Below are 13892 nucleotides of genomic sequence, written 5' to 3' on the forward strand. Positions count from 1 at the left end.
TGCTCATTCTTGTAACATGAATCATTCAACCGTCAGCACAATTCTAAAGAACAAGGACAAGATTATGGAACATGTGAAGTCTGCTGTGCTGCTGATGTCAACAGTAATATTGAGGAAGCATAGAAAAGTGATGGAAGAGATGGAGAAACTTCTCAGTGTGTGAATGCAGGATCAGCATCAGCATCGGGTCCCACTCAGCTTAATGCTGATTCAAGAGAAAGCTAAAAGCCTTTATGAAGACTTGAAAAAGAAACACAGTAAAGAATCAGAGGGTGCATTTTTTAGTGCCAGCCATGGCTGGTTTCATTGGTTCAAGGTTAGTGCTAACCTTCACAATGTAAAAGTAAGTGGCAAGGCAGTGAGTGCAGATATGGTAGCTGCCCAGGAATTTCCTGAAATGCTTCGAGAAATTATTGATGAAGGAACGCATTTACCCGAGCAGGTTTTTAATGTGGATGAGACAGGACTGTACTGGAAGAGGATGTGAGACTGAAGCTACATCAGTAAGGAGGAAAATTTGATGCCAGGCTATAAAGCAGCAAAGAATAGGCTAACTCTTTTGTTTGGTGGCAATGCTTCTGGTGATATGAAGGTAAAACCTCTCTTAGTTTATCTTTCAGAGAACCCAAGAGCCCTTAAAAACATAGCCAAAGGCTCTCTTCCTGTTGTGTGGAAGAGTAACCCCAAAGCCTGGGTTACACAGGCCATTTTCCAGGACTGGTTTTTCCACCACTTTATCCCAGAGGTACAGAAATATTGCTTGGAGAAGGACATCCCGTTCAACATTCTTTTGCTGTTTGACTATGCTCTGGGCCAGCCCCCATTCATGGATGACTTTCATCCCAATGTCAAAGTAGTGCATTTGCCACCGAATACGACGTCGCTCCAACCTGTGGAGCAGGGAGTTATAGCGACTTTCAAGAAATGTTATTTACGTCACACTTTTTGTCAGGCAGTAAAGGCAAGTGATGAATCTGGAACAACCTTGCAACAATTTTGGAAGGACTATAACATCTACAAGGCCATGAAAAACATTGACTTTGTTTGGTGTGAAGTTACGGCTGTCACCATGAATGGGGTTTGGAAAAACCTTTGCTCGCAGGTTGTTCATGATTTTTGTGGACTTGAGAAGGTGGATAAGGAGTCCAAAGAGGTCTTCAGCAACTTAGTGACCCTCAGCAAGAAGCTGGAGCTAGATCTTCAAGAGGACGACTTCATTAAACTCCTTGCTGTGCAACACAAGGAGCTTACTAGTGAAGACTTGATGTAATTGGAGGCCCAGAGAAAGGACAAAGAGAGACAAGAGGAAGAAGTAACTGAAGAACTGAAGAGATTCGTGACTCAGGAAATGGTAAGGGGATTTTCTTTATTTAAGGGGGCACTGTTAGTTTTTGAGGCACAGGACCCAAACCTAGAATGGTACAGGAAGGTCGCAGCAGCCGTTCAGAATGCAATCCAATGCTACCATGTCATCTATGATGAGAAAAAAAGAGCTACTATCCAGATATCACTGGATCATTTTTTGAAGAGAGTAGATAGAATTGAATCCAGCGAGGAACCAGAACCTGTGCCATCAACGTCAGGTGTGAGTGAAATTGCTGCTTACCCTCTGTCTCCTATTGCTGAAATCCTTCAGCTCTACCATCTCCCACGTCCTCCCTCTCCTCCAGTCAGTAACTCTCCTTGCCTGTTTCACTCTATGCCAGCCCCGGTATGCAAGCTGTTGTACTGTACTACTGTACTTTTCAAGGTACTGTATTCTAAGATTAAAAATGTTTTCTTTGTTTTTGGTGTTTGTTTATTTATGCATTATTTGTGTGAAAAGTATTATAAACTTATTACAGTACAGTACTATATAGCCAATTGTATTAGTTGGATACCTAGGCTAACTTTGTTGGACTTACAAACAAATTGGACTTACGACTGTGCTCTTGGAATGTAAGTCATTCATATGTAGGGAACTTACTGTATCTCTGATTTTCTTTCAACACTGAAGTAAGTTCTCTTTGATAAATCTAATGTAGTTTCACCCTGTGCATGTGCTGTCTAGCCCTCAGCCACAGACTTACAAGAAATGATCCTAGAGTTTTCTGGGTTACCCCCTCACTACCACCATCTTGTATAGTTTTCTCCTTTCTAATGCCCTACTCTCAGATTTCAGCTGCTTAAACAGCTTCAAATTTTATTTCTGTACACACAGCTCACGGGACCTCTTTAGTCTGGTTGGTTGATGTCTGGTTTTCTGACATAGTTGGGAAGTCTTTCCGTGGTGGAGAGTCAGTCCTATTGTGGGAGCTCATCTTGTGAGTGTCTCTTCTCTCATGGATCGCTGTATCATGTTGTCTATTTCCTAATGTCTGAAAACAGTTGTTTAATATATTTTCCCAGCTTTAAAATTCTTGAAGGTGGGGCTAGTCTCTTTATGGTTACTTCAACATGTCTGAGCCAGAAGTAGAGATGTTGCTTTTCTATCAAATACTTTTTCTGCTTTTGAGACGATCACCTATTTGTTCTTTATTTTGTTAATGTGTTGTTTGGATTGATGGTCCTTAAATGTTATTTTGTAATAATTCCAACTTTTCATGATCCATCATCTCTTCTATTGATGATTGGACTAAATTAGCTAGTATTTTCTTTAGTATTTTACATCTAGGTTTGTGAAACAGATTTATCTATATGTTTCCTTTTTTGTAATCATCTTGTCATGTTTTGGTATAATATTGTCCTGGCTTCATAAAATGAATTGGGAAATGTTTCCTTTTTTCCTCTGGAAGAATGTGCTTGAGATTAACTCTTTCTTATAAATTTATAGGTGTTCAGAAGTGAAACCATTAGGACTGGAATTCTTTTTGTGGGAACATTTAAAATTAAGGATCTGGTCCATTTAGTAGTTATTGAATAATTCACATTTTATATTGCTTCATATTTTAGTTTCAATAAACTGTGTTTTTATAAGAAATTATACATTTCATCTATTTTTCAAATGTATTGACATACATAGTTTACAATATGTTTGTTGCTTTTTTCTTCTTCTTGTCTGATTGTAAAGGACATGTAGTACTAGTCTCTCTTAATTTTTGATATTATTATATGTGTATTCTTACTCTTTATTTTTTCTGTATGAGCTTGCTGGAGTCTGTTCATATTAAAAGTCTTTTTCAAAAAAACTATCTCTTCATGTTTTAAATTTTCTGCAGAGTACATTTAAAAATTTATATGATTTTCTCCTCTTACCTGTCTTATTTCCTTCCACTTTTTTTGTTTGAAAGTATCACTCTTCTTTCTTTTTAAATGGGATTCTCTACATTGTTCTCTCCTTTTTTTAAATTAATTTTTTGTTGGAGTATAGTTGCTTTACAATTTTGTGTTTGTTTCTACTGTACATCAAAGTGAATCAGGTATACGTATACATATATCCCCTCTTTTTTAGATTTCCTTCCCATTTAGGTCACCACAGAGCACTGAGTAGAGTTTCCTGTGCTATACAGTAGGTTCTCATTAGTTATCTATTTTATACATAGTATCAGTAGTGTATATATGTCAATCCCAATCTCCCAATTCATCCCATCCCCCAGCCTTTCCCCTTTGGTATCCATATGTTTGATCACTACGTCTCTGTCTCTATTTCTGCTTTGCATATAAGATCATCTATACCATTTTTCTAGATTCCACATATATGCGTTAATGTACGATATTTGTTTATATCTTTCTGACTTACTTCACTCTGTATGACAGTCTCTAGGTCCATCCACAGCTTTGCATATTACCAGTTTTGTTCCTTTTATGGCTGAGTAATATTCCATTGTATATATGTACCACATCTTCTGTATCCATTCCTCTGTTGATGGACATTTAGGTTGCTTCCATGTCCTGACTATTATAAATAGTGCTACAATGAACGGTGGGGTGCATGCGTCTTCTTGAATTATGTTTTTCTCTGGGTATATGCCCAGGAGTGGGATTGCTGCGTTATATGGTAGTTCTATTTTTAGTTTTTTAAGGAACATCCAAACTGTTCTCCATAGTGGTTGTTTCAATATATATTCCCACTTTTTAGCTTCTTATAATAGGAGCTTAGATAATTGATTTTCAGAGTACATTTTATATTATGTGTAAATCAATGAAAATCCATCTATGTGTATGTGTACATATATATTTCCATCTTAGAATTGATTTAGCTACATCCCACAAATTTTGATTGACATATATTGATTATGATTTAGTTTAAAATACTATCACTGGGATAAGAGAACATATGCAATATAGTATAAATTCCTTTGAAATTTGTTGAGACTTCCTTCATAGATCAACATATGATCAATTTTGTGAATGTACCATGTTCTTTTGAAAAGGATAAATATTCTGTAGTTCTACAAATGAAAAGTGTTCTGTAATTAGAACTAGATATCCTTTTAAATCACATTTTCAAATTGTCTAAATCCTTTCTGAATATTATCTTGATTTTTCTCAGTTTTTGGTATTGGTATGTTAAAATTTCTCACTATATTTCTAAATTTGTCTCTATCTTCTTTTATTTTGTCAAATTTTACTTATATATTTTGAAGATCTATTGTTAGTTGTATATACTTTCAAGATTTTTGTGTCTTGATGGACTTACCTTTTTTGCATCATGAAATATCTCTGTTCATTTCTAGTAACATTTCTTGATTTAAAGCCTACCTTGTCTAAGATAAATATAGCTACATTAGCTTTTTTTTTGATAGTGCTTTCCTGTTAAAACTTTTTCATTAAATTAATAAGTATTGTACCCTCTACAACATAGGGCTCAGTAAATATTTTTGGCTGATGATAGTTGAAAGGACCATTTATTTTCAGTCTTTCTGTGCTCTTAAATGTAAAGTTTGTCTTTATAAGCAATATATATAGTTGTTTTTTTATCCAGAGTATTTTTATCTCTGTTTGTAATATTTAGTCCATTTATATTTAACACATTTATTGATATATTTTGTTTAAAATCTACATATAATTTTTTTTTGTATTTGTCCTATATTTTAAATTCTTATTTGCTTTTTTTTCTTTCCTTTCATGTAAGTGGAAGGGAACCAGATGATATAGAGGCATGGTCAGCTTATTTCAATAGCTGTTTCCAGAACATCATAAATTGGCACTTTGTTGAAATATTATTGGTAATACAAGGAAAGCATTTTTATGCATACACACAGAGAGAATACTCCTCATAGGAATGGTGAAGAAGGCCAACAGAATAGTTACAGAAGACCAAAGACCAGATGCTTATTATTATTTGGAACTGTAAACTTAGTGAAAGCAAAGACCTTTTTGTTTGACTTACTATCTGTTCTATTGTATAGTACATAGTATAGTACTTTTTGAATGAATAACTGATTGAATGGCTGAAGAAATGAACTGGCTGTAGGTATGGTATATTCCAAAGTGTAACACAATGGAGTCAGAAGTCTTTGTTTCGGGCTTCCCTGGTGGCGCAGTGGTTGAGAGTCCACCTGCTGATGCAGGGGACACGGGTTCGTGACCCGGTCTGGGAGGATCCCACATGCCGCGGAGCGGCTGCGCCCGTGAGCCATGGCCGCTGAGCCTGCGCGTCCAGAGCCTGCGCTCCGCAACGGGAGAGGCCACAACAGTGAGAGGCCTGCGTACCGCAAAAAAAAAAAAAAAAGAAGTCTTTGTTTCAAGGTCTCGCCGTGGTGCTTTAAAGCATGAACTTAAGCAAGCACTAAACATTCCTGAGTCTCAGTTTACTCATTATGGGGTCATGGTGAGGCTTTAGTAATATATAAGATCTGAAATAATTTTGAAACTGTAAGTTTTAAGGCACAGATGGTGCATTATTATTAGACACAATATATAGCAACAATTTTAAGACATGTTATTATTAGTCAGAATCCATTTATAGTGGTCCAGAATTAAAAACAAAATAAAAATCTTCTTTCCTTTGAATGTTGAAATGTACATTAATGTTTAATTTTTCAACCATGAAATTTTAGAAGTCAAGAAAATAGTGGCTTTTTTCACTTTTTGTTGTTTTAAGGATAGTAAGTTTTTATTAAGGATTATAACTTATATTGTACCTTCAGTGTGTATTATCTTTATATTCTTCCAACCAGCTCTTTTAGTAGAAGCTGTTGTGTAGTGACATAGTGTTTGAATTCAAATTCCAGCTGACTCATACTTGCTTACATGCCGTATAGCTTTGGATAAGTTATTTTATATCTTCGTCCCTTGTTTTTTTCATATGTAAAATGAGGATAGTAATGGTTTCTACCACGTGGGTGTTGTTGTGAGAATTAAATAGGTTAGTATACCTAGCATTTGGGACAGTATGTGGCATGTAGAAATGCTCAGAAAATGTTAATTTTCTATTGAAAATTCGTGTTAATATCAGTTATATACTAGTTAAAATTAATGTTCATATTAATTAACCTAGAGATAAATATTCATATTTCTATTTATACGATTCTTACTTTATAGTTGAAAAAGCAGAGGTTGATAGAGGTTAAGTGAATTTTCCAAGGTCACTCAGTAAGTGACAGAGATAAAACTTGAGTCTAGATCTTCTGATTTCAAGTTTAGTGCTCTCATGTAGTAAGTGTTTTGCCCTCTACAACAGAAGCTTAGTAAATATTTTTGGAGGATAATATTTGAAAGGACTATTTCATTGAAGAATCTCCTTGGAAATTCTGAAGACAATTGAAACTAGAAAAATTAAAAGTTTTTCGTCCTGATTAGCTCTTATTTGTATTTTCCCATCAATGCATTTTTAAAAATATTTATATACTTAACTTGAGGTAACTGATCGTTTTGGTTCTGGAAGGAGGAATAAGTTTTGTTTCTCCACCCACATTTTAATGAGAGCAGACAAAAATCACCCTAAGGTTAATTGATTTGGTTTTGAAGGAAGGGTCCTCTTATTGTCTTGGATCGCTGCCTGATCAATCCTAGAGTCAGGCAGCCAAAGAATGTTACAGCTGAAAGGAACCTTAGAAGTTAGGTAACTCAATATTCTCATTTTGCAGATGAGGCCCTGAGAGTCCTCATCTGCAAAATGAGAATATTGCAGAGTATTGCAGAATATTACAATAATGAGGCCATTGTTGCACAGTGAGTCAATTGAGCTCGAATTCAGGTCTGATGATTCCCAGGCTAGTACCGCATCTACTACAACTGTTGCTCAGAAAAACAAGTGACATGCCAGTAGAACTAGTAAAAGAAATAATTAAAAACTTTGGTGGATATAAGGTTAAAGTTTAATTCTGAGTGTTCTTTTGGAGAAAGATAGGCTAGAGCTCATTTTGGGGGGATGACTTATGGAATTATTTAAAAAATTTTTTTTTAATTGAAGTATAGTTGATTTACAGTGTTGTGTTACTTTCTGCTGTACAGCAGAGTGACTCAGTTATACACATATATACATTCTTTTTTATATTCTTTTCCATTATGGTTTATCCCAGGATATTGAATATAGTTCCCTGTGCTATACAGAAGGATCTTACTGTTAAAAGTAGGATGTTGCTGTGCTCTTCAAGTGCAATACTATACTGACTTCTCAATCAATTGCTTTGTTGTTTTCTATAGTTGTGTTTACTCTTCTTTAGTTGTTGATTATCTGGTTTGGGAATTCACAAGACTCTTAGCTTTTGTTTTTATAGCATCCCACTGTTAACATTTTGGGCAATTTACCACTCATTAGAATATCAGGCAGAGAGAGGAGAGACAAAGAATGGGACTCACATCTAAGTTAATACATTTTTGATATGCCTGTTCTGTTGGTGGAGGAAATGGAAATTAATTTCATGGTTGTTTGCGACTTTACCATTATTACTGCTATGTAGCAACTACTCCTAATTTTTGTTTAAAACTTACTCTGCTTTATATATTCTTTAACATGTTCTGATAGAAGTTTGGAAATACACCAAACACAGTACAAACTGCGTAGCCGTGTTGTGAGAATTAAACAAGATCAAATATATTAGAGGTAATTTGTATACCATAATGCTTAATACAAAATACATGAGGTATTATCATCTTTGTTTTTCTAACTAGGAAGCTGAAGTTTGGTTGTGATTCTTACTTGGTTTACGGGGGCTTGCCACATGCTCTATACAGCATCCCGATCTGTCAAAGATACTTGTAGCACAAATAGATCTGCTAGGTCATAAAGATAGGAAGAGTTGCTTATACCACAGCCTAGACTAGCTGAAAACCTCCTCTTTCTGGACTACATTCAGAGTTGGCAGCCCTGCAGATTGTGAAAAATGAACCTATAAGTACTGAATGATGACAAATGTCATTGTCAGAGCTCATAATATTTAAATGTATATATCATTGAGCTTCATGAACTTCTATTAAAACCCAGCTCTCTTAATTTTTATTAACAGGTAACCTTGGACGGGTGGACCAGGTCTCTGAGTTTGAGTATGATTTATTCATTAGGCCGGATACCTGTAATCCACGCTTCCGAGTCTGGTTCAACTTTACTGTTGAGAACGTGAAAGAATCACAGGTGAGAGAAATAGTGGATACCTTCATTGTGGTTTTGGTAGGAAGATTATGCTTTTGTGTTATTTTAGTAATATCAAGATAATGACCATATTAGGAATATATTCTTGTATATGTGCTGTAGTGATATCATTTTATTTTAAGAGATAGACAGTAACAGGTATAATATGCTAACTTTTGCTATACGGTGGTTATGAAAAAAACAAATAGATTATCTGAGAACTCAGTGTTCTTTACCGATGGAAGCATTAGTGTTATGTGCTAGGCTTCCTTGGGGGACACTATAAGGAACCATTGCAAGTGACTTGCTATTATGTTTATTATGGAGTGCTGTTCTGTATGTTATTTTTTTCACAGCACTCAGTTTCAGAAAAAGCTTTTCTTCTCCTATATAACAAGGTGTTTCTATCTTAAAAACAATATGATTCTTGTAACTCATCCTACTTTTTCCCTTTGCTTTGGCTGCTGGAAAACTCTGAGCCAATTTTATAGCCCAATATAATGACTCTGGAAAGCTTTTTTGCTTTTGTTTTTGTATACTAACTTTTCTGTTATTCTGATAGTATTAATCTATCTTTAACCACGATTACTTCATCTACATTTTCTAACATAACAGTGTATGTTTTTATAATCCTGTTCAAATCTGTTTTGAATAAAAGTATTGATGAAAAGAGAGAACTAATGACATATGCTTTGAAAAACATTAATAAAAATCTAACCCTAAGAAATCAGTTATCATTATCAGACAGCTGCTTCCGGAAGACTTTGCACAAATTTTGTACACATAGTGATAGGATTCTTTTAAGCAGATGAAGCATAGCCCTATAATCTAACATCTGCCTTCTTCCTTCAGGGTCATTTTTTTCTAGCATATTTGGGAGAAAGTGAGGAGTTTGTTTAATTTCCCTTCCCAAGTCAATCTATTCTGCTTGCTCTTTCACCTGGTTGCTTGCTTCTCTCTGTTTCTTTCAACTGCAACTTGAGTCATGTGTTAGGTAGGCAGTGGTCAGTGTCTGGAATTTAGGGACCCTCATTTGTCCTTGACACAATGCTGTTCCTGGCATGCTGGCTTCAGCAGAAGAGGGGTTCAGGGACAGCCACTTCACTTTACTACCGATTCTTTTAATTTTCTACACCACTGACACAGGACTGGGTGTATGTAATGTTTTCTGACGTTTAGGGCTAACTAGAAGGAATTAAATATATGGGAGAGCTTTGAACATGGTTAGCTATATATGATATAGCAATTTAGGACAGTGGGAAAAAAGTTAAACCTCACACAGACTGTTGCTCTAGGACAAACTTTAGTTCCTTGCTTTGCTTCTTAGTTTGGCTTACTCTTCCATGAGGGAATTCCTTTTTCAGTTTTTCATAGTAAGAATAATATTCCTTCCCTGAAACCACCTTTGGGAAACCTATACTTTGCCTACAGGGCTTCACCTGTCCCTAGGATTGTCCCTTTTATTCCAGCAAGACAATCAGTGATCCTCAAAGTGCTTTTTCCAAAGTCTATGTTACTGACTCTTGAGAGTATAACTCACAACAGGAGGCTTTAGCCACATGTACAAAACTGAATCTTGGCACTCCAAGTTTGGGTTCCCTGTGAAGACCTCTCTGCTACCATGAGGTAAGCATACAACCCCTCATTCTTCTGTTGGTGTGCCTGTCTCATGTCAGTAACTTACAATTGTCACATACACACACCACTGAAAAACAAACAGTAATTCTGAGGCAGTATAGTCAATTCATATTAAGGAAAGGAAACATTTTCTTTAAAGCAGTATAATCTGCCAGGATTTCTAAATTCATAAAGGGGATTACTCTTTTCCTGTTTATGCACAGCACTTGCATACCTTTCAACTTGCCTACTGTAACCAGGAATCCACTAACTCCTAAGAAATGAGACCGATTACTTTTCAAGGAACAGAGTCTGTTCTTATATCCTTTGATAAGTAGAGACCTAACAGAAACTCTGACATTATAGTGGGTTTTTTTTTAACTTTGGGCCATGTTGAATTCCTAGTCTAGTTTTTCTTTCATGTTAGTCTCTCATAAAGACTATCCTTATATAACTCCTCTGGTCAGGTGCGGGAGTTGCAGAGCAGTGGGATGACTCGAGGGTTAGGAAAATGTGTTTCTTAAGTTATATATGACCTGGGATAGTCTTTTGGACAAGTTGGTCATACATTTCAAAGTTTCTTGTTCTTTTCTCTTCTAGTTTGCTTGCAGGTATATTCATTTTGTTGCTTAAAATGTCTCTTCCAGGGTGTTATAATTTTCATACTACATGTTAAAGTCATACAGTCTCTTTTGAATCTTCTCTATCAATCAAGGAAGTAACATGAATATGTTCCAAGTTATTATTCTAATAAGAGAGTTGGTGCTGTTTTATGGATACTTATTTTTAAAGTTGAAGGAACCAATATTTGCTCGGTCTGTCTGAGTTCTAGCTTCATATCCAGTGTTATCCTACCCTTGTTACAATTAGAAATCATGAACATGTTTATCTGGTTTCCTGGAGCCTGATGCTTTATCAGCCTCTTTCTGTGGGCCATTGCTTCTTCAACTGTAATCACATTATATAGTTATGGAAATCTGTCTCAAGAAGGCATAAAGATCTGCTGGAAAGATATAATACATATCTCTAGCTCACAGGATATTTGTTTTCATGGTTGTCTATATGAAAAAGAATGGTTTTACTATTAAGTTTGACTTGTGAGGCCTGTTTTTATGATGTCTCTTCCTGTAATCTTTTTCCATCTCTCCAATTTCCTTTAAAATGAGACCTTCATGAATGTAATCTAGTCAGGAGCCTTATTTAGGGTTTGGTACTAGCGGGCAAAAGAAATATTAGTCATCAAAGGCTGACTCCACTAAAAATCAAAGCATCAAATATACTGTATAAACAGGTCTAGCTTTTGGGTTATCTTCCTTATGTTTTTAGAAAGTGATAAAAGCTTGGAACATATGGTGCTGTATTCCAGGACCGATATATTAACCCCCTGAAGTAGTTGTTAAATAGTACATTTGCAAGAATCTATGATAACTAAACATCCCGGTATCTTTATTGAAAAGTAATTTTCTCTCTGAAAAACCTATATTAAATATTCTTATGTGGAAATTATTATTGATGCAGCAGAACACTCTTGTGATGTGAAAGCAAATCTTTCTATTTAAATATGATAAAACTTCAGCCAATAAGAAGAAATAAAATGATGTGCCTGGACTGTTGGAACTGTTTTCTTTCCTTTATAATCTTTTTATCTCTTTGAGTTAATTTTTTCCCCTTTCTGATTATAAAAGTATCCAATGCTCACTGTAGAAAATTTGGAAAATATAGATAATTATTAGAAGCAGAGAAAAAGCACATGCCTCCCCACCCCCCGAAACACACACCCATAATCTTACTACCTAGAAGCAAATACTATTAACTTTTGGCATATTTACTTCTAGGCTTATTTATTTTCTATTTTATTTTTGGAGAATAATTAAATTTGTACCATATATACATTTTTATATCTCACTTATAAGGAAGCTAAATGGTATCACAAGCAATTTTCTGTCATTAAAAACCTCATAAACATGGCTGTACAATAGCTATGTACTATTGGACCATTTCTTTAAATCTTGGGCATAAAGATTATTTTCCATTATTGGTTGTTATAAATAACACTGTAGTAAACATCTTTATGCATGAAGTGTTACCCAGATTTCACTTTGCTTCCTTAGGATAAATTCCTTGAGGGAAATTGATGGGCAAAGTATATTAATATTTTTAAAACTCTTCATTCATATTTCTAAATTGCTGCCAGACAATTTATAGTATTTTTTCTGTCCTATCAGCAGTCAGTGAGATGCTTTTTCTTTAATTTCTTGTTTTGAAATGTTTAATGAACTCAGAAGTTCATACATTAAGAATAAATTGTTTCTTTTTTCTCTCTTACTTTGAATATAATGCAATGTTTCAGGCCTCTAGTCATAAAGGAATTAACTGCATTCCAGGAACAACCTGAGACAACAAAACATACCTATTTATCATTTTGACTCTTTCTTATTTCATCAATCCTGTTTTGTCTGGGTGTGCCAACAGAATTTCCTCTGAGGTATATAATGTGAAATTTTTTTTTAAGTTTTTTTTTTATAACAATGAAATATTTCTCACATTATTATAAACAGTAATGTAGCTTAAACACACACACACGTGCACACACACACACACACACACACTTTTATATATGACATGTCTGAATTGGACTTTAAAAATTCCAAGAGTTTGCTGCTGCTTTAGTCTCCATCCTGGAGATTTCAGTCTCAATAAAACTTTATCCTGGCTATGGCCAGACTTGACAGTAAACAGAGGCAACATATCATGGTAGAAAGATCACAGGGCAATGGATTCAAACAGACTTGGGATTATATACTGAGTCATACTTATGAGCTGTTTTACCATTGATCGGTTAAATTAATCTCTTGGCACCTCAGTTTTCCATCTGTAAAGCAAAGATGATAATACTATTTCATGTGAGCATTGTGCATATTAAATGGGAAAGTGCAGCTAAAGAGCCTACCGTGGTGTTTGATAGATAGATAATAGAGATTCACTACTTGATGGCTGTTGTTTTTACTAAAACACCTCAACAGTAGAAATAAGACTAAAAACAGCAAAAGGAAAAACTACCACAACAAATTATTACTAGATTATTACTACTGGTTTTGTTCTGCTCTTCTTCCTTCTCTTTCTCCTTCTTCTAGTCCTTTTCTTCATCTTCTTTCTTCTTCTTTCAAATCTGCTATTGCAAAATATCGTCATCATCATTATCATCAACATAATCATCATCATCAAGCAAATTGTAATCGTTATGAATATGTACTCTATATTAGACATACCTGAATTCCAGGCCTACCTCTGCCAATTACTTTCTATGTCTGTGATAAAACTCTCCTAACTGGCCCCCTGTTTATATTCTAGGCCTACCCTGTCTTTAATGTGTACTCTTAACAGGGAAATGGGAGTAATTTTATGATGTAGGTCATATCACATGATTACTCTGTTAAACTCCTCTAATTAACTTTTGTATCTCAGCGTAAAAGATGATATCTCTAAAATGGCCTACTAGATCCTGCAAAATCATTGGTCAAACCCACCTATCCTACCCTACAACATACGCACTGCTTTGACCACATTTCCTACTACTTTCTGCCTTGCCCACACAGCTCTGGCTTCTTTGCTGTACCTCAAGCCAGGTATGTTTCCACCTTAGAGCATTGGCTTAGGGTTTAGGGCAATGACTATTCCCATTTGCCCTTTCCAGCAGATACTTGTATAACAAATGCCACCTTCTCTATGAGGCCAACCTTAGTGACTTATTCATTTTGTCCTCCTCCACACACCCCACATA

At 35.3% G+C, this 13892-nt stretch overlaps 1 protein-coding gene across 1 annotated transcript in view; it reads left to right on the forward strand.

The window, feature by feature from the left end:
• The window catches only part of AGBL4 (AGBL carboxypeptidase 4), a 1394453-nt gene that overhangs the window by 234489 nt on the left and 1146072 nt on the right, over window positions 1–13892 (forward strand). Inside the window, exon 3 of the mRNA XM_049700153.1 lies at window positions 8373–8497. Within this exon, the coding sequence (XP_049556110.1) occupies window positions 8373–8497 (125 nt within the window). The remainder of the gene's footprint in view (window positions 1–8372; window positions 8498–13892) is intronic.

Source organism: Orcinus orca, chromosome 1 (genome assembly GCF_937001465.1).
Source record: "Orcinus orca chromosome 1, mOrcOrc1.1, whole genome shotgun sequence".
Classification (NCBI taxonomy): Eukaryota; Metazoa; Chordata; class Mammalia; order Artiodactyla; family Delphinidae; genus Orcinus; species Orcinus orca.